The 22307-nt window shown below is 20.6% G+C and overlaps 5 protein-coding genes across 14 annotated transcripts in view; 3 read left to right on the plus strand and 2 right to left on the minus strand.

The window, feature by feature from the left end:
• LOC108003534 (sodium-dependent transporter bedraggled) overlaps window positions 1-2799 on the minus strand; it is a 29403-nt gene extending 26604 nt beyond the window's left edge. Inside the window, exon 1 of one of the 3 annotated variants that reach the window (XM_062075262.1) lies at window positions 2683-2799. Coding sequence is in view for 2 of the 3 variants with exons in the window: in XM_017065812.3 (XP_016921301.1) it covers window positions 1613-1678 (66 nt within the window). In the remaining variant the exon portion in view is untranslated. Of the gene's footprint in view, window positions 1-1612; window positions 1951-2682 lie in introns of those variants that run through there. The other 2 variants (XM_017065812.3, XM_017065813.3) reach the window with 2 other exon arrangements.
• Window positions 2377-6803, minus strand: LOC108003622 (acetyl-CoA acetyltransferase, mitochondrial). Its single transcript, XM_062075440.1, has 8 exons — window positions 6495-6803; window positions 6008-6154; window positions 5813-5927; window positions 5530-5723; window positions 5066-5356; window positions 4802-4987; window positions 2949-3106; window positions 2377-2799 (listed from the first exon to the last, which is right to left on the minus strand). The coding sequence occupies exons 1-8, from the start codon at window positions 6519-6521 to the stop codon at window positions 2679-2681; spliced, it is 1239 nt and encodes a 412-aa protein (XP_061931424.1). The 5' UTR covers window positions 6522-6803; the 3' UTR covers window positions 2377-2678.
• A 39-nt stretch (window positions 6804-6842) lies between these two features.
• LOC108003619 (putative inhibitor of apoptosis) lies at window positions 6843-9503 on the plus strand. 2 transcript variants are annotated; one of them, XM_017066016.3, is made up of 8 exons: window positions 6843-7527; window positions 7696-7813; window positions 7898-8095; window positions 8186-8364; window positions 8440-8562; window positions 8659-8801; window positions 8875-9011; window positions 9244-9503. In XM_017066016.3, the coding sequence occupies exons 1-8, from the start codon at window positions 7057-7059 to the stop codon at window positions 9432-9434; spliced, it is 1560 nt and encodes a 519-aa protein (XP_016921505.3). In that variant the 5' UTR covers window positions 6843-7056; the 3' UTR covers window positions 9435-9503. The 2 variants fall into 2 exon arrangements, with proteins under 2 accessions (XP_016921505.3, XP_061931393.1); XM_062075409.1 differs by lacking the exon at window positions 8440-8562.
• LOC133665634 (death-associated inhibitor of apoptosis 2-like) lies at window positions 9432-15589 on the plus strand. 3 transcript variants are annotated; one of them, XM_062075444.1, is made up of 3 exons: window positions 9432-10365; window positions 13966-14824; window positions 14918-15589. In XM_062075444.1, exons 2-3 carry the CDS (start codon window positions 13985-13987, stop codon window positions 15281-15283), a joined length of 1206 nt encoding a protein of 401 aa, XP_061931428.1. In that variant the 5' UTR covers window positions 9432-10365; window positions 13966-13984; the 3' UTR covers window positions 15284-15589. The 3 variants fall into 3 exon arrangements, with proteins under 3 accessions (XP_061931428.1, XP_061931430.1, XP_061931431.1); XM_062075446.1 differs by lacking the exon at window positions 9432-10365 and adding an exon at window positions 11763-12082; XM_062075447.1 differs by lacking the exon at window positions 9432-10365 and adding an exon at window positions 13354-13636.
• Window positions 15590-17394: 1805 nt separating this feature from the next.
• On the plus strand, window positions 17395-22252 carry LOC108003659 (protein Son). Of its 5 annotated transcripts, XM_017066074.3 has the most exons (12): window positions 17395-17859; window positions 17950-18273; window positions 18343-19030; window positions 19114-19265; window positions 19332-19477; window positions 19648-19756; window positions 19847-20001; window positions 20060-20170; window positions 20270-20383; window positions 21341-21569; window positions 21656-21771; window positions 21867-22252. In XM_017066074.3, exons 1-12 carry the CDS (start codon window positions 17541-17543, stop codon window positions 21996-21998), a joined length of 2595 nt encoding a protein of 864 aa, XP_016921563.1. In that variant the 5' UTR covers window positions 17395-17540; the 3' UTR covers window positions 21999-22252. The 5 variants fall into 5 exon arrangements, 4 of the variants coding, with proteins under 4 accessions (XP_016921563.1, XP_016921564.1, XP_016921565.1 ...); XR_009829790.1 differs by lacking the exons at window positions 21656-21771; window positions 21867-22252 and adding an exon at window positions 21010-21157 and having other exon boundaries at window positions 21341-21380; XM_017066075.3 differs by lacking the exons at window positions 21656-21771; window positions 21867-22252 and adding an exon at window positions 21048-21157 and having other exon boundaries at window positions 21341-21570.
• The last annotated feature ends 55 nt before the right edge of the window (window positions 22253-22307 follow it).

A 22307-nucleotide genomic window follows, 5' to 3' on the forward strand; every position in this document is an offset into this window, starting at 1 on the left:
TAGTATAATATTATATTAGTATTATATTATAATATAATAATTATATCATATATATAATACTTTTTAATATTTAATTTTTTTTAATATATATCTTTTATTTATTTCAGATTTTATATAAATATATAAATAATTATTATATTTATATTATCCTAATTATTTTTACATATTAATTTAAAAATATAAAATCAATGATCAATAATAAAAAAAAATTGACAGAAATATTTTATCTATTTTTTCGTATTAAATATAATTTTTACAAATATAATCAATACATTAATATACATATCTATATAAAATATAGATGGTAAAATAATAGATAGTAATGCATATCTATTAATATTTGAAAGCTATAATAATTATAATTATAATAACAGTTGTTTTATATATAATTTTGCATGAAATTTTTTATCTCAATATAATTTAGAACTTCTTTTGGTTTGTTAAATTATGAAATATATTTGTGAAATTTTGATATAAATTGTACAAAATTATTATAAAAATAATTATGAATAAAATTTTATTGAATAAAATATTAGATACTTTTCATACCTTTATTTCTTGTGATCAATCTTCAGAAAAAATGTCGAAAAATTAAAAACATTGAATTTTGAGTAAAGCTGTCCACAAAAGATATAATATAGTGAATATTAATAAATGATTTCATTTTTATTTTCGTAAATTTTTGTTCCTTTAAATTAAAATTTCAATTCTTCGATTCATATTTGGCCTATTTATTAAATTCAAGAATTAGATATATGGTACAAATATATTTTTTTATCTATATCATATTATAATTTACATATATAATTTACATATTTATATATTTTAAGTAATTAGGAATTATCAATGTTTTTTAAAATATAGCAACGCTTTAATATTTATAATTGATTAAGACTGAGAATAACGCCATCTAAAAATATTATGAGTTTATTTAATTCACAGCGCGCCTATTAAAATAAAAAAATTCAATTCACTATTAACCTCTATTAATTATATTATTACATTTTCAATTTCATAATTATAAATTTTATTCTTAACAAATGTAATATTACAAAATTCAAAATAACTTATTTAATATTTTGAAGTAGCATTTACTTTTACTTTAATATTTTCAATTAAATTTTTCTCGTTATTTTAAATTTATTTAAATAAAAATAATATATTCAATTACATTGTTCACTGCACTCATATAATCTCATTTTTTATATGATAATTTTATTTATTTTATTATTATTTTAATTTTACTTTTATTAAAATTCTTTTGGAATTTTTTCTTCTCTTTCTTTATTTCTATTAAAAGAATTTATGAACACTCATATTATAATTATACGTTTCTTTTTAAAAAGTCAAGATCTATTTCACATTTAGCCCCGTTATTCTTGATACATATTGGTTACGTTGCCCCACGAAAAATCAAACGGGGCACTGGCGTAACTTCAATAGTACAATTGCAACAGACTTTAATAATACACAACGTTTATTGTTAATTTTCACGATTTTAAAAAGTAATTAGTTTTAATTTATTTCTCTTTTTCGGTATATTTTAAAAATTTTAATAAAACATTTGCTACAATATGCCACGTAAGCAATATGAAACAAAAATATACTTTACGTTATTCACGTAAGGCACGCACTGAAGAAAGAACGAACGACGGCAAGGAAAGTTCGATGCGTGCATTCACCAATTCAGTATGCCGATCTTCAGTATGCTAGTGTGTGTGATCACTTGCTTACCCATTGGAAAGAGAATATGTAGACCCTAATGGCGGAAAGAAAGGGAAGTAAAAGGAAAGAGATAGCAAGGGAGAGTGAAAATGAGATGTCTTAAAATAAATGAAGATTTATCAACTGACAAATTACTAATCTTAATTATTTCAATATACTTAATAATAATTATATTGTAAATATTATTATTATTATTATTATTATTATTATTATTATTATTATTATTATTATTTTTAATAAAGTATCCAAATATTAATAACTAATTTTTTGTTTACATATTCGATTATCATAAAAAATTAAAAATATCAATTATATTTAAATAAGATAAGTATTTTGTAATATATTTATTCTATATTTTAATTATATATTATTAATATTTAATTTTGACCAAGTTCTTGTAATTTTCTTTCTAATAATTCTGAATCTAAATAATGCTTACAAAGAAATTGACCTTCTAAAAAAAGAACTGGAATTTCATATTTGTATAATTTTAGATATTGTTCGTTTCCAGATGCAGTAATATCAATTTCTTGTAACTGATAACGACCAAAAAAATGTAATTGCAATTCCTTTTTTAAAATATCACAAAGTGAACAAGGATGTTTTGTATATAATGTTAATACTGGTGGAAAAGATATTGTATGATACCTGTAGAATAAAAATTTTTATTTTATCAAAAATAATTTTTTTTTATAACATTATCTATTTATTATAATAATATATAACAATATATTATAAAAAAATATAAAAAATAACATTGTAAAATAAGTTATATTAATACAAAAATTGTATATCTTCATGCATAATAAAAAAAAATAAAAATATTGTATACAATCATTATATAAAATGTTATATAAAATAATTATATAAAATAATTAATAAAATATAAAAGAATTAATATATAAGTAGGTAACTATTATTCATTGTATTATATAAAATTTAGTAGCATAAACTCACAATTTTTCAATTAAAATTGATGAAGCGCCACCGCCTCCATTGCAAATAGATGCAATACCCTTTTCTCCAGTTTTTAAAGCATGTATTAAATGTACCACAATACGAGCTCCAGACATACTAAAATTTTAAGTTTTTAAATTTTATTTTAATTTTTTATATACTTAAATTTTAAAAGTATTTATAATTTTTTTAAATTTTTGAAACTTAAATATATTCAAAAAAAAATTTTTTAAATATATGAAAAAATCTAATAAAAAATTACTTACCCAATAGGATGACCAAGAGATACAGCACCACCATGAATATTCACTTTATTAGGATCAAGATCTAATAATTTTTGATTTGCAATTACTACTACACTAAAAGCTTCATTAATCTCCCAAAGAGCTATATCATTTTTATTAACTCCAGTATTTTCTAATAACTGAAAATATATAATATATTTTTAAACAAATAAAATACATTATAATTATACAACAATATAATATATATCATCAAAATATTATTTAATATTCTATTGTAGAGTTTTATCTAAAACTATTTTATCAAAATTTTTATTTAAAAACAATTTGCAATTTTTCAATTATTTATAATCATGTAATAAAAAAAATAATTTTAATAAAAAAAAATAATTTATTTTTATAAAGAAACTAAAACCACTTTAGACTTTTTAAAGGAATATATATATTTTTTTCAATCTATTATAGAAAACATTTATTTAAAATATTTATTTAAAATATTATAATATTTTAGTTTATATTATTAAATTATATGTATCATAGAAAAGCAATATAAATAAAAATGTCTCACATGAGTAGTCATTAAAATTCAAAATAAAAAAATATAAATCAAATTAACATATGCTGAAAAAATACATTCTTTTTACAAAAAGATTATTTTACTTACAAGTATATTTGTCATTATTCATTATATATATTTAAATGTGAATTAAGATTTTATACTAATTATATATTCGAATAAATGAAATTTTTTCTCACACACATCTTTTTATCATCAAAAACAGTTATCACTATGATATCATATTTGTATTTTATATTATTTTAATATTTTAATATTTTCAACTGTCTTCGATACTTTACATATGTTATTCATGTCATATTATTCATGAATCTTTCTTATTCAACTTTGTTGATATCATTATCAATATAATTTCATTTATTATAATTTCAGTGATTGAAAACTTATTTTGTATTTTATTTTCGTATTCTGTGGATTCCAAATTCTCTAGATAGATACTAAGTTATATATTAATTGATGATTAGTATTATTTATTCATTATATATTTTAAATGTTGGCCATCACAATATATTTATAGAAACAATAGATAAATGACAATCATATATTGATACACATGTTGCAATAATTCAATATAATAATAACAATTTTTATTAATATCTCAAAAATCATGAATCCGGACAACTATTGTAATTCTTGAAATATAAATATTGAAATAACACATCTTTAATTCGTTTATTTCAATAATTAAAATGAAATATTATTGTAGTATTGTGTATAAAATTACATTTAGTTAGATTCAAATTAGATAAGTTTCGGCTGTCGTAAAACCGTCTATTTTACATATTGTCAGATTTATATTTTTATTTTTTTAACAAAATATTTATGGAAGCAATGATCATATTAGACTTCTTTACTCATATTTTCCAATGATATATTATATGACTCCATATCTGTGTCCAAATACTGCATTCAGAAAATATATATCATATGATATTTTTATCAAAATTAAATTTACAGTTATGAAAATAATAATTCTTAATGATTTTAATTATTTATGAATAATGTGATCATAGAATATTGCTTCAAAATAGTTTGTTATTTATTGCTAATAAAAATATATATTTTTGAATGTAGTATATAATAAAATTTTTCTTAGCATTTTTTATAATATACTGGAAAAAATATATATATATACTTTTATTTAAATAAAATGATTTTAATCTTGTCATGAAAGACTATTTTTGGAATTTATTATTATCATATACAATATTGATCATTTTTTTTAAATATTCTTTTATTAATAAATGAAAAATCGCACAATGCATTAAACGAAATTCTATATTTATTATAAAAAATTTACCTTAGAAATACTAAAAGATGGTGCTATAGAAAAATCAATGGGTTCAATTGCAGCATCTTGAAATGCAATAATTCGTGCTAAAGGTTTTAAATTCATTTTTTCAGCAACAGTTGTAGTTGTCAAAATTAATGCAGCAGCTCCATCATTTAAAGTTGATGCATTTCCAGCAGTTATTGTACCATTTTTCTTTTATATATAATAAATAATTAAAAATTATCATTTAAAATTTAAATTAATAGATCTTAATTAATTTAAAATTAATACCTGAAAAACTGTATTCAATTTTGCAAACTTAACAAAATCAACTTTTTTATATTCTTCATCCTCATTAAATATTTTATTAGGATTGCCTTTTTTTTGAGGCACAGGAACAGAAACAAGTTCATTTTGAAATATTTTGTTTACATATGCTGCAGCACTACGTTTATAACTATTAATAGCATATTCATCTTGTTCATCACGAGTAATATTTAATTTTTTAGCAACATTTTCTGCACAATTTCCCATATGAAATTTATTATAAACATCAGTTAAACCATCAAATACAATACCATCCTATTAAATTAAAAAATAATAAATGAATAAATTAATATTAAAATCAAGTATAAAAATAGATAAGAACATTCTATATAATGTAAAATATAATATATATATACATACATATACATATATATATATATATATATATATGTATGTATGTATATTAGATAATAAAAACATTGTTATACCTCTAATTTTATACTTCCATATTTAATTTCTTTTCGAGGAAGATAAAATGGTACATTAGACATTGATTCCATACCACCAGCAAGAACAATTTCTTGATGCCCACATTGTAATGATTGAGAAGCAAGCATAATGCTTTTCATACCACTGGCACAAACTTTATTAACAGTTGTGCATATTGTTGATTTAGGAAGTCCTAATTTAAAAATATATTTATATTATTATTTGTATATATATTATATATGTATATATAATATAATAATATAATAATGCTATAAAAAAAACCTGCAAATAATGTAGCTTGTCTTGCTGGTGCTTGACCCAGAAAAGCTTGACAAACATTTCCCATATATATTTCTGTAATTTTATCTTTGGGAATTCTAGCTCGTTCTATTGCTGCCTATTAAAATTATATATTATTTATATTTATAAGAATTATATCTATTATTATTTTATTTAATATAAAATAGAAGTGGATACTTGTATAGCTATGGCTCCAAGTTTTGGTGCAGATAAATCAGATAATTCTCCAAGAAATGATCCCATAGGTGTTCTAGTTGCACTAACTATAACGACATCATTTAATTTTACTTTAGAACTATACAATCGTTGGTTGATCAAAGAAATCTAAACATGAAAAAAAAACTGCTAAACAATAAAAAATCTTTTTATAAATAAATTTTTGCAAACATATAGATTATAAATTATATATATACATATAGATTATTACAATATATTATATATTTTATATTTTATATTAATATTATATATATTATATAGATTATATATATATTTATTAAATGTAGGTAATAAAAAAAAGCAAGAAATTATAAAAAAATAAAAAAAAAATAATAAAATTATTATTATTATATATAATATTCATTTAGAAATTAATTATCAAAAATTAATTTTATTATAAATATTATTCTAAATTATTATAAATATTCAACTTTACAAAAAAACTTACTTTATTTATATTTTTTAATATCAGCATTTTAAAAAAGTAGAATTTATTATGACTTATAATTTGTATCTAAGATACAATCAATTGCTTATTACTCTCAACTTATATTTTAACTTATTATTAAAATATTTTATATGTTATATAAATATTTCATATATATTATATATTACATAAATTAAATTTTTTTATAAAATTTTATAAAAAAAATATATCATTTTAATTTAATTTAAACTTAATATTATAAAAATATATTAAATAAAAATCTGAATAAAACAAACACTCAAAAAAATCCTAACTTTTGCGCACGCGTAGAAATGGAAGTTTTTAATTATATAGAAGATAAAATATAGTGTATTTCTATACTTTGTCAGTTACTCTACACTTTGTGATATGATATGTACTTAAATGATTATTATATTAATCCAATATGTTTCTATATTTCTAAAATAATCGAGTTCCTAATATAAAATATAATGATCATTTATTCTACATCAAATATATTAAATTTTAATTAATTTTTGACTTATTAATAAAATTAATATATAAATATAAGTGAATTTCGAAAATGAATATTGAAGAAAATAGACTACAAACTTTTACTGATTGGCCAGCAAATGCTGCAGTGGATGCTGCTCGAATAGCAAAAGCTGGATTTTATTATAGTGGATATGGTTTAGAAGTACAATGCTTTTTATGTGGAGTAAAAATTTCTGATTGGAATTATGGTGATCAAGCTATAGTTCGTCATCGATTAGCTGAACCTAATTGTTCTTTTGTTCAAAATCCTTCTAGTACTTGTAATATTCCTTTAATACCAATTAACAATAATGAATTGGCATCATCATCAACAGAAATATCACAGAATAATATAATTGAATATCAGTCTATAAATTCTTGTCAATACAAAGAATCTCGAAAGAAATATAGAATCATGTCACATAGGTTACAATCTTTTACTAATTGGCCACTTTCTTCTATTGTATTACCTGAAAACCTTGCCAAAGCTGGATTTTATTATCTTCAACATGATGATGAAGTAATAATGAGTTTAAAAAAATAAATAATAATATTTATTGTATTATGCGTAATATATATCATGCGTGCATGTTGCGCATGAATGTGTTTACATATATAGAATTGAGAATATTTTAAATATATATTATATATAATATTTTTATTTTTATATAATTTATATTATTTATAGGTACAATGTATATATTGTGGAGGTATTTTAAAAAAATGGGAGCTTGGTGATGATCCAAATAAAAAACATAGAAAATATTTTCCTAATTGTAATTTTTATGTTTATCAAGATAAAGATGGTATTTATATGTAAAAGAATTATTTTTTCCAGAAAGATTATTTATTTTTTTAGTTATTTCTTACTTTAACATTTTTTTTATTAGATAATTTATATTTAAGTAATGTGAAATTAATATCTGGTACAACATCAAATCTCTCGGACTTAGGAATACAAACACATACAACTCCTAAAAAACAAGATTGTGCAACATATGAAGGAAGATTACATACTTTTAATGGCTGGCCCAAAAATATTAAACAAACTCCTGAAATATTAGCTAGTGCAGGATTTTATTATGATGGTATAATATAAAATATAATATGATACAAATAAAATAAAGATTTAATAATTTTATATAAATTAAACTAATAATATTAAAATATTATAATAGGATATAGTGATCATGTTAGATGTTTTCATTGTGATGGTGGCTTACGAAATTGGGAAACAACAGATGATGTATGGATTGAACATGCAAAATGGTTTCCTAAATGTGAATTTGTAAATCTTGTAAGGGGACAAGAATTTATCAAACAATGCATTAATAATAGACCACCTTTAGATCAATCAGTAAGTAAATATTACACAATTTGTATTTATATTATATCTTCTAAAAATTTTAAATTAAATTTTATATTTATATAGATTTTTGAAGATGTAACAAAAGATCAAAATATAGATAAAATTGAAATGTCATGTACTTCTTCATCTTCATTAGAAATTACAGAAACAACATTAAAAAAATTATTAGAGAGTCCATTAGTAACAGTAATGTATTATATATTTTGTATTTGATAATTTTCAAAATATATTTATTATTATTATATAGTATTTATTATTATTATATAGTATTTTCATTATTAGGTAGCTTTAGAAATTGGATTACATATAGATAGAGTAAAAAAAGCTTTGAAAAAACGAATAGAAGAAGTAGGAATACCATATACACATCCTGATCAACTTATAGAAGATGTTCTTTGTGGGCAAATTATGGAAGAATCAACAAAGTTAGTAATAAATCATTTAGTAAATAAAGTTGAATCTCTTTTTAAAATTAATTATCTTAAATCATGTGTTAAGGAAACAAACAAGCAATATAGAAAAATATAATAATATAAAAAAAAATGAATATAAAGAACATTCAACTGAAAATGAAGTCTCTATGATATTTAATCATACAGCTAACAGAAAGACAAATGTTAATTTCAACGAAATTAGTAAGTAATGATAATAATTTTATGTATGTTAAAATATATTTAGCAGAAGAATTATAATTATAAAATCATTAATTTATACATGAAATAAAATTTAATATAATTAAATATAATAATAATTAATTTAAATAAATTTTAAAATAAATTATTATATTATTAATTAAGATAATTTAAATATTAATTAAAAATATGATTAATAAAATTAATAAAAAAAATATATTATCCATTGTTTCAGCATCTTTAGAAGAAGAAAATAGAAAATTAAAAGAAGCTCGTTTATGTAAAATTTGTATGGATCGAGAAATAGCTATTGTATTTTTACCTTGTGGACATTTAGCAACTTGTGTTTATTGTGCACCATCTCTTACATATTGTCTAATGTGTAGACAAGAAATTAAAGCTATTGTTCGTACATTTCTATCATAAATTATATAGCAAATAATAAATATATTGTTAAATTTATTTATATAAATTTAATAGTTTAAAACATAAAAATTATATCTATTTTATTAATTATATTGTAGACAAAAAAAAGAGAGAAAAAAAAGAAAAAAAAATGATTTAATTCTATTAGATTAAAATTATATATCAAGCATATTATTGAATAATTGAAACATAATAATTTTTATTAAATAGAATATTATATTGCTATTTTTAATAATTACAGTGATTGTGCGATTTTTTTGGTAGATTTTTTAGTTTAATTTATATACTATCAGATTATATTATCAGTTATTTGTAAAAATAGATTTTCCAAGAATTGGCATTTATCACTTGAGTTAAAAATGATATTCACAATAAATAGAGTAAAATAAAAAAAAAAGATAATGTCAATGTTGCTTCCATAAAAGAATTTCAGGAAATGATGATATAAATCTAATAAGCAAAATAAAATTCTATCAATTAATTACATTAATATATAATTTAATATACATTACTAATAAGTATATCATATTAATTAATTAAAAATTAAAATTAAAAAAATATTAATATAAATACTTAAATAAATAAAATTTTATAACTTTATATTCATATATATTTACTCTTATATATAGTAATTATTCAATTCAATTTTACACGAGTTATTTTATGCTAAATATAATTTTTTAAATTATATTTTAAATTATATATAATTAGATTATATATAAATTATATATAGCAATATTTAATATACAATATATAATATGTACAATAGTCATACAATACAATCTTAAACTAAGAAATCTAGCATATTGATAAGATAAAATAAGATAAGATATAATTATTTATTAGTATCAATAAGTCAACAATTGTAATAATTGTCATATAAATTAATTATAGATCAACAGTTGGTGAATTAAATGTGCATTTTCTGAAGGTAAGCACAAATTAAATATATACATTACATTATAATTTTAATATGTAATATTTTAATTTTAAAATTATTTGATTTTTATTAAATATAAAAAAGTATTGAGAGAAAATATTAATACATGCATTTATATAAATTCATATAAATATTAACATTTTTTTCATAATTATATTTTTTATTTATGATGTACTTTTATCTTTCATTGATTCATTATTAAAACATTAAATGATATAGCAAACAATAGGAAAAATTATTTCAAGAATTGATTATATTTATTAACATATATTTTAGGTAAATAAAATTAAATTATACACAGACATACCAAACATAAAATGTTATAATTCATTTCTTACAAAAGAACTAAATTAATAAATTTTCGAAACTATGTAAGATTTACATACTAATTCATATAATAATTTCATACATGACATATTAAAAAAATATATATTTCATATAAATTATGGTTTAAATATATATAATATAATTTAAATTAAATAACAAATAGAATAATATAAAAATATTTTACTATATTAATATTCTTAGAAAAAAAATTTTGAAAAATTTGCGCATGATATATAATTAAAAATATCTATATGATCATGGTCTTTATTATTATTATGCTTTGATTATATCATTGCATCAAAAAAAAAAAAAAAGAAAAGAGCTTAAACATAATGGATATTGTTACATATTATTATTGCAATTACTAAAATATTTGACAAAAGATGTATTTCTCTAATTTCTTTGTTTTTTTTAATTTTTCCTTACAAAAAAAGTATTTAAATCAATAAATATAAAAATATGAATTGCAACATTTAAACATTTGAGAAAATCATCACTTTTATAAAAAAAATATATATATATTCTATTTTTTAATTTCATTTCTAAAATGTACATAATATTATAATATTAATTAATATGGTATAAAAATAATGATTAATACTGATAAAATAATTCATATTTCTTTCGTATAATACTAATTTTTTATAATAAAATTAAAAATCAATTTCACTTTTAGATTTTTTATTTATAAAATTAATGTAACATATTTAATAATAATAGAATAATAAAATTATTATAATAGTAACAAAATATTGCAAAAAAAATATAATGTTATTCTTATTAATAATATTGACAACAATAATAAAATTTAAAAATATGAAATTGATTAGTATTTCTAATTAATTTTTTTAATAAATATATAAAATGATTTTATTTCATTATAATCGCAATTATATATACCATGATTTTAATTATATAAATTGTGCATATTTTTTTTTAACTTATTATCTTAATTATTAAAGATTATCTTAGTAATTAGATTTATTAATTATTAATGAAAAAACAGGATGATTCATTTTTCACGTGATTTAAGTAATATCTAAATAGTATCTAATCAAATAAAATGAGATTGTACTATGTTTCTAATAATGATACAAAACATTTAAAATTTTTAATATAATTCAAAATTAAATAATTTCGATTTGCTGCAAAATTGAGATTCAAATATTCATCATAATCACTAGTTTATAGATAGTTCCTTTTGATCACTAGATGGCGCATACAGTGAAGCTTACTTGTGTCGTATTCCCGAATAACCTCCCTCGCTTGCATACGCTTCAGTAACAACGTCGGAGGTCAACGTTAAAGATTGGTACAAAAGTTGTGTGTGTGTGTGTGTGAAAACAAAGTGCGTGTCTTACTTTTACAGTTATTTTAATAGGTATGTTATATTTATAATATATTTCCATTTTGCTAATCATTGGAATATAATATTTCTTAAAAAAAATTTAAAAATTAAATTTAAAAATATTGTTAATTTAAAAGTAAAATATTTAAAATAGCAGACTGAATTCACGAATAATTATTGATCATTTATATAAGTTAATTAAATTTATATAAAATTATACTTTTTATAATTCATTTTTTCAAATATAAAATACTATTTAAATAATTTATATAAAATACTCTGTAATAAATGTAATTTGTAAAGCATTTACATTCCTGCTTCAAAGAAATGATGAGTTATGTTTGTTGAATCTATCTTTCTTACATACCAACTTCCGTTGTATTCTCCCTTTTCTACTCTTGATTACGCTGTTGCCAAATGTCACAAAATGAAACAGATGTGAAAGTTCAGACTAAAGATTCCATTCTATGATTAAATAAATGAAAATATTATATTTTGTTCTTTTTTAACAAAATATTTTTTTATCTTAAATATTTTCAATTTTAATTTATTATTATTAACCTTAATTAATAATTTTAACTTTAATTTTATAGATTTTTATGATAAAAATTAAAAAAAATTTCTAATAATTAAATAAGTTGATAATATAATTAATTCTATCATCTTTTATTATATAAACATATTTTATACATTTTAAAAATTTAAATTTAAAAATTTATCTAATATAACTATTAAAATAAATTATTAAATTTTATATAAATAAGATTATTAATACAAGTACATTCCGAAAAAAACAAAATCATTATAAATTTTTATTACATAATTTAACAAATTGATGAGTAATCTATAAAAGTAAATTTTTCTAAATCAAAACATTTAATATTTATCTATTCTAATATCAAAATATTCTATTTATTTTATCTAATTTCTAATTAAAATCTTAACAATTTATATATGAAGATTCTTAACTTAAATTTTAATAAGATATATATATTAAACTTTATTTATTATATATATTTATTATATTATATAATAAATATCTAAATAGTATATTATATATATATATATATATATATATATATATATATATATATATATATATATATATATATATATATATATATATATAAATTAGATGTTTGTAATTTTATTATAAATTCATTCAATTTTAAGATAAAATTATTAAAAAATGAAAAATATAAGTTGTTACGCCCTTGTCGATACACTTCATTCTCATGAACATATAGTGTAATGCAATAAGAGAAGTTAAAATACCATAAAAGTGGCAACATTGCACAGGGCGGAGAATAGTATGAGTCTTTATAAACTGAAAGAAGAAAGGAGAAGGAAGGCAGGCGACATGCGCCCACACGCATATGCGCGCGCACACACACACACCATAGATGCACAGATACATAGAGGAAGAGGGAGAGTTCTCGGAAGTTCGAAGTTATATGGCATATATAGACTGCATCATTTCAACGTTATGTACTGTGAAAAGTTCATACATGATCATTATCATTTGCAAATTATAACAGCATTGTAATCATCTAACAAGTTCAGAATTTTCCCCTTCTTTTTTCCAATGTAAATAATATAACATATTACAATGGTCTATAAATGTATAATAATTGTGTATTCAATCTGACATTCTTCATACGTACACATTCCATATGTTTCATATAAACAGCTATATATAACTAAAAGCTATATATAAATAAATTTAATTTTATTAATAAAAAAGAAAGACAAATTTTATTTATAAAATAAAATAAAATTATAATTATGAAAAATATTAATAATGGAAAAAAAATTATTAAAATTTCAATAAAATTTATATAATTATAAATATGATATTAATAATATAACAATTGTTCAATATATTATTTAATAATTATTTTATTTTTCTTTAATAGATTTGGCAATAGAAATAAGATGACTGGTATTATCAAGCACAGAGATTTTGGAAATGATTCAAACCTCAAAACTTCAACAAATGCACATTTAACATCACCACTTCTTATAACATCTCATATATTGAATGATGAAGTAGATAATATTGATTATCATTTTGAAGCAGCAAGACTTCAAAGTTTTGAAAATTGGCCTGTATCATATATAGAACCTGAAAAACTTGCAGCTGCTGGATTTTATTATACGGGTGAAGGTGATAAAGTTAGATGCTTTGAATGTCAAGTTGAGATATGTCAATGGGTAGAAGGTGACATTCCAATGGTTGATCATCAGAGATGGTCAGCAAGATGTAGATTTATTCGTAAAATAAATTGTGGTAATGTACCAATTGGAGTAGATCCTAACACTATCATCCCACCAAGACCAAGAAGTAGAGATGTATGTGGTCCTTATGGCTTAGAATATCGACTTACATCTGGTCCTGATAATCATAATTTTTCAACTGAATTACAATTACCAAGCACTGCTAAACTTAGTCGTTTAGGCTTAACAAGGCCTAAGGGACCTCTACATCCTGAATATGCTAGTTATGATGCTAGATTAAACACATTTTCAACATGGCCAAAATCTATGCCACAAACAAAAGAACAATTAGCAGATGCGGGTTTTTATTATACAGGAAAAGGTGATCAAACTATATGTTATCATTGTGGATGTGGTTTAAAAGATTGGGAACCAGAAGATAATCCTTGGGAACAACATGCAAAGTGGTTTTCTAAGTGCTATTATTTATTAACAGTTAAAGGACAAGATTATGTGAATAAAATAACAGGCCAACATGTATCTCCACCTTCAAAAGAAGTAAAAATATAAACATTATATTTTATATTACATGCACAATTAATAATTCAATTATTATTTATTTAATTACTTATGTAACATTATTTATTTCAGGAAACAATACAAATGAATTTACCTAGTTATATTACAAAAATACAACCTGCAAATATAGAAACAGAAAGGAAAGAAGGCACAGATAGCAATCCAGGATCAAGTTCTCAAGATAGTGGTATAGAAAATATTGCAAGTAATACAGAATCTGTAAAAGAAAATGCAGAAAATTTATCAAATACAAAAATACAAAATAGTAAACCTACAGATGATGCAAGAATGTGTAAAATTTGTTATAATGGAGAATTAGGAGTAGTATTTTTACCATGTGGACATATGGTTGCGTGTGTAAAATGTGCTCCTGGTATGATATCCTGTGCAGTATGCAGAGAACCTGTTACAATGACTGTACGAGCTTTTTTCTCATAGTATTCCATATATATCAATAGTATTCTAATAATTATAGACAAAAATTCATTGCATATGTAGCTAATATTCATGGTGATTTTTTGCATTTTACATTTAATTATTCTTGACAAATCAATATTTTAATATTAAAGACTTATAATCCGTCCAACGAATCGATTCAGTATTGATAAATAAAATATTTAAATATAAAACATATGATAACTTTAATTGATTGCATTCTAGTATTATTGATTGGCAAGTATCAGACAACTATTGATATTTATAAAAAATCTTATATCAAAATAAAAAATTATTGTTTAAGATTTATTTTGTATTTTTATTTATTACATTATTTACAGTTATAATTACAATAGTTATATCGAAAATGAATAATGATATAACATAAGAAATAAATTAATATACAGAAAAATAATTCTATTTCAAATTAAAAATATGGATTCATTACTGATTTGATTCATTGGGTAATTAAATATAAATATATTAGTTTTGATTACTCAAGTAGAATTTACAAAGATTTCAATTTAAATATTTAATTCTAATTTTAAATGTTTTAAATTAAAAGAATTTAAATTATTAAATAATTAAAATATCTAATTTTTTAAATACATAAATTGTTTAAAATTAAAATTAAATATTTAAATTGAAATCCTTGTAAAAGTTCTAATTATTCAAGATCAAAAGTAATTGATCAAAAATTGATATTAAAATTAAATATTTAAATTGAAATCCTTGTAAAAGTTCTAATTAATCAAAATCAAAAGTGATTGATGATGAAGTAAATGATCAAAAATACTTTATACTTATCCATCATCTATTCTATTAAATTATCATCATTATTTCATGTTATAATAAATTATATATTAAAAATTTAATTTTTTAATTAATGTATGATTTATTTATCATCATAATTTTATAACTGAAAATTATTTAATTTATATTTTAAACGATTATAATAAATATTTGAAGATTTTAATGTTAATAGAATAAAATAAAATAGGACATATATTTTTGTCTCTTTGCAATGAATATGTTTATAATATTGATTTGAATATTCTTAAATTTTTCTTTTAATATGTCAATTTGTTAAAAATAATAAAAATAAAATGCAAAATAATAAATCATCAAAAATATGTTACTTATATTGTATTCAATGAATTTTTATCTGTAATTGTTGCATTTATTTCCATTAAAATTTCCATTTTATGCGTTAAATAAAATAAATAATTTATGTAAAAAATGCAACAAAAATTAGCTCATGTAAAAAATGATTTTGTTATTTAAAATATAATTATGAATAACAAGTACAAACAGATTTATTAATATTTCCAAAATTTTTAATTACTATTGTTATTTATTCAAATAAATTTTTATTTCATGTGCAAATATTATTTCAAATATTAAATGAATAATTTGCTTGTTTATTTCATGAAAATCATTAATCATATAAAATTATTAAATTTTATGTAATTGTATTTTAAAATAATTTTCATATCTTTATTATTAGTTTTCTATTTATTATAATGATATATATACATATATATTAATTTTACTTAATTTTTTGATTGTTTCTTTAACACATAGTTGTATGTATGTTTGCATTATTTGTATAAATTATCAAAACTTAAATGTTTTTATATGTCGAAAATTTAAAATTTACTAATATACGTATATATTTGAAATATACATATATAATGTTTGTAATGACAATATTAATAAAAAATACATTATCTTTATTGCTTTTAAATAACCTTTAAAAATAATTCAATTATTACCAAAATTTATAATGCAAAATTCCTTTAAATTTAGTTATCTTATTTTTATGTAGATATTTTTAAATTTATATAAAATTTAAAAATGCATATCTTCCGCTTAATATTTTTTATCTATTACTATATGCTTGATATTTCTGTCTCACATGCATATACATATATAAATAAGCACATATAAAATTTTTAATTCTTCAAATCAAAATATTAATATATAATATACTATATAAAATTTTAACATTAATAAAAAATTTAAAAAATAGAATAAAACAATAATTTAAATTTTGATATAGTATATTTTTTTATTAAGAATATGCGTAAATGTTTTTAAAATAATTTTAGTTAGATGTCGCTGTTATCAGAAATTAAAATGGCAACTGGTTCAATACAATAGTACGACACGATAGAGATATAATAAATGATTATATTTTATATTTATACAATTTTTAATATTTGTGTTCTTTGTAATTTATTATGATGAATTATTAGCAATGGGAGATCTATTTGATATTGCAAATTTAATTACAACTGTTGGTGTTGATAGAATAAAAATTAAACCGGAACCTGGATTACCAGAAAAATCTTCAAATGAAATATTAACGGAATTGTTTAGTACATTTGATGCTGAAGAGGAAATAATATCTTTAGAAAATACTGACCAACAAGTCCCAAATGCAAACGTTAAAGTTGAAAAGTCTCTTAAGTCTCAAATTAAAAAAAAAAAAGCTAAAAAGAAACATAAACATAAGGATAAAAAACATAAAAAAAAGTCAAAACGAAATTCATCCGAGAGTAACAGTGATCTTGAAAGTATATTAAAATGTTTATTAATAATTAAAAAAAATAGGTAAGTATATATGTTACTTATAATTAAAAGTTACTTGTTTTTATAATTGATAGATATTAAAAAGAAAAAGAAGCATAAAAAGAAAACAAAACGGAAACATGAAGATGATTCAAGTAAGTCATCAGATTCAGATGAACCCAAAAATAAAATTTCAAAACTTAGTACATGTAACAACATGAAAAAGAAAAATTATAATAAAAATAATGGATCAGAACAACAAAACATGAATGAATCAGAAAATTTTGAAAAATTAATGATTAAAAAAAATACAGAATTAGAAAATATATTTGAAAAGGAACCTGATAGTCCCCAATTACCACCCATTTCTAAGAAAATGCAGGATGAGTCTGAAGAACAATTAATATCTAAAGTTCTTGGTTTGTATTGTTTTTTAAAAAAAATTGAAATATATTTTTGGCTTAAATATATATTTTTTTTACATACAGAAAAACCAAAGCAAGGATATCAAGGAAAAATATTAATAAAAGATCTTAAAAATAGTATAGTTTATAATGATACAGTTAGAGAAATCGAAATTAAAGAAAAAGAAAAAGCAGCAAAAATGGAAGATGGTGAATTATCTGATAGTAGTACAGATAATAAAACTCCGACATTAAGTCCTAGTCCAATTCGATGTATCTCTCTTAGATCATTGACTTTAAGTCCAACTTTGGAGAATATAGAAAATAGAATATTAAGTCCTTTAAAAGGTGAAGTAACAGCAAAAAATGATTTAAGATTAATTTTGAGAGAAAAAGAAAAAAAAAGATTAGAAGACGTGGATAAAAGAGAAGGAATAGAAAAATCAAAATTGTATATGGATAATGAATACAAAGAAAAAACATATAATTATAATAATAAAGTTACAACAAGCAAAAATAGCAAATATAATCATAATTGTCATTCACAAGAAAGAAAAAGATCTGAATCTCATACATGTATGAGTTTACGTAGAAGTAGAAGCAGAGAAAAAGATAAACGAAGAGATAAAAGTAAAGACAGATATAATAAAAGTCGAAGTAGCGATCGACGAGAATCTTCGAAATGTAAGGAACGACGAAGATATAGAAGTCGTAGTGATGATAGAAGCAAGGATAAATATATACGTGGACGAAGTAGAAGTAGAGAACGAAAGTTAGTACTATTTTTTAACAGTATATATATATAAAATATATTACAAGATATTATAATTTATAATAAATTTTATATTTTATAAGGGAACGAATAGAAATTGATAAAAAGAAATTATTGGAAATAGCAAGAAGAAATGCAATAAATATGATTAAACAAGGAACATTACCATTAGTACAACAAGATAAAGCTATTGCTGCAATACAAGCTGGAGGAAAAACAGTAGATGAACTCACAGGTACAAATTTAATTCAATTACTAGCTATAAAATATTAATTATTTATTAACAAGCAATTTATTTCAGATTTTTGTAAATCATTATCAAAATCCGAAGCTTTAGGAGAACTTTCAAGTATTTCTTCAGAGGAAGATGGAAGTGAATCTGAGAAAGGTTTTCATCATCCCTTTTTACTTAAAGGACGACCTAATTCTATTATTATGAATATTAAGGTAGGTTAATTCTTTAAATATTCTGATTATTTCTGAAAGTGCATTATATTATATTATATTATATTATATTATGTTATATTATATTATATACTTTGACATATGGATTGAATAAAATTATATATAAGAATTTTTTATACATTAATATATATATTAATATTTATAAAAAACAGGATGCAAAACAATTGCCTACTAAGACATTCCAAGAAAAAACAGTAGAATCATCAAACCAATTACGTTTACAATTTCCTGTATCGAGTGGTCAGCATCATAGAAAAAGTGGTACCGTTTTTATTATATTATATTATTTTTTATTATAGATGAAGTATTTACTTAATTAGTATTATTATTAAAAATTTTATTTGTCCACAGAAAATGAATGGATACCAGTTACTCCAAAGAAATCAGAAACAAAAAAACAGTTTATATCAACTTCTGAATCAATCGAACCTTTTCCTATAATATCTTCAACTACTTCTACAGTTCCAGTGCAATCAATAGTTTTTTCTCAACCAATAGCAACAGAGGTATAGAAGAAAAACATTATTCAATTATTTTATATTGATATTTATATATTTATTGTAGGCAATAGATATTGGTTCAATAGTATCTCAAAGATTAGCAGCAATGAGAAAATTAAGAGAAAATCCAAATGATATATGTGCTCAAAATGAAATGTATCGAGCACAAAATGAGGTATTTTATATTTGATTAGAAGAATTTATATTAATATTAACATATATTCATAGTTTATATATTATATAAAATATAAATATATTATATATTATATAATAGATGAAAACATGGGCTGAAAGTAAACAAATGCCAGGTCAATTTACTGGGAGTACTGGAGCTAAAGTACTTTCACCTGCTGAGCTTACTTCAGGTTATCAAGCTTGGGCTCGTAAGGTAACAGTATTATTTACATCACAATTTATTTTATTATTTGTTTTCTATATTTATTTGATCATGAAAATTTGTTTTAAGCAACTATTATATTATTATAGGAATAGTTAATCTAAATATATGTTTATTACTTATTTATGTTTAGAATTGAATGTTTAGAATTATGTTTAAAATTGTTAAGCGTGAGACGTTGATACATATATTAACACATATGTGTTATATATATAATATAATTTCATTTATTTTTCTTTTTTTCTTTAAAAAAAAAAAGAAAATTCATTACGTGATATTGATATTGCCTGTAACAAGTTTTCAGGTACAGTCTCTGTTAAGATCAATGCTATATTTTGATATATGGCAGATCTGATAAGAACTGTAATGTAGGCACAGACTATTTCTTATATAGAAATAGATTCTGTGCCTACATGGACACAGGAGCACCATTATTTTATATATTTTTGTGTTGCATAGATAAATGATCAATAATTATATTTTGCATTTATTAAAAAAAAAATAATTGTAGAAATAATTTATTTAGATTAAAAATAAAAATATTTATTACACAAAATTCATTTATATAATGGGCTCTTGTGAGATTATTGCTAATTATCATCAGCTTCCTATCACAGGATGTCATCTGGAGTTACTGTATCTTTTGTTTATAAAGCTGGGATATTTAGCATTAGTCTGCATCCACCTGAGGGTTTGTTACAGGCACATAACTACGTCAGAGAAGAAACAACTTCAGCGGCGTGATGTCGAATTTATGATTTTTTGGTAAGTATTTTCATTTCAAAAATATTAGAACTTTATACAATTGATTAATATGCTAAATATGATAATTGGATATAGAGTAATTAATTTATTTTATTAATTTTAATCATGTTTCTGTCATTCTCAATTTTTAATTTTTTTTAGTATTATAAAATTTATTTTGTCTTAATCTAATAAACTATTTAGGATCAATTAGTATCAGCACAGCCTGTTTCGGGTGGGATGGGTATGGCTTTACTGCAGAAGATGGGTTGGCGACCAGGGGAGGGTTTGGGAAAAAATAAAGAAGGTACTCTTGAGCCCTTGCAGCTTGAAGTAAAATTGGACAAACGAGGCCTTGTTTCAGAACAAGATATTGGACAAAAAGTAGGAAAAACAATAAAACCTCTAGTACCAGCAATCAAAACTTTAGAAGGTATATACCAATAAAATATATATTATAATAACTTGGTGTTAAACTACAAAATGAATTAAAATTATGTTGTTGATTTAAAATTACAGGAAAACATCCAGTATCATTATTAGGTGAATATTGTTCAAAACGAAAACTTGGTGCACCAGTTTATGAATTATGTTTTGAATGTGGACCAGATCATAGAAAAAATTTCTTGTTTAAAGTATGTAATTCTATAATTGTTTATATATTTATATTTTTATGTTAACATATATTTATCAATATATTTGTCAATATTATTTACTTACAATATTTTAGGTTAAAGTAAATGGAATTGAATATAAACCAAGTGTTGCAAGCCCTAACAAAAAACAGGCTAAAGCAGAAGCTGCACAAATTTGTTTACAAACTTTAGGATTATTACCTGAAACTATATCTACTACAAAATAATAACTTATCAAAAGAATATAAATATAACTTCTTTAAAAATCAAAAAAAAAAAAAAAATTATAAGACAATGTACAAAAACTGTAAATTTAAAAGAAATAAGTTTATCTATCTTATTGTATATATAATTAATCTTTATACAATATTTCAGTGTATTTTATTTTTACAATTATGGATTTCAATATTTAATATTAATTGTTATTTTAAATGTACACATCAATACATAAGATGTAAATACAAATATATTGTGAAGGTCATACTGTAAAATTTTTTTCACTTACATATCTATCAATAAATGAAAAAAAAAATTTA

The sequence above is a fragment of the Apis cerana genome, linkage group LG1 (genome assembly GCF_029169275.1).
Source record: "Apis cerana isolate GH-2021 linkage group LG1, AcerK_1.0, whole genome shotgun sequence".
Classification (NCBI taxonomy): Eukaryota; Metazoa; Arthropoda; class Insecta; order Hymenoptera; family Apidae; genus Apis; species Apis cerana.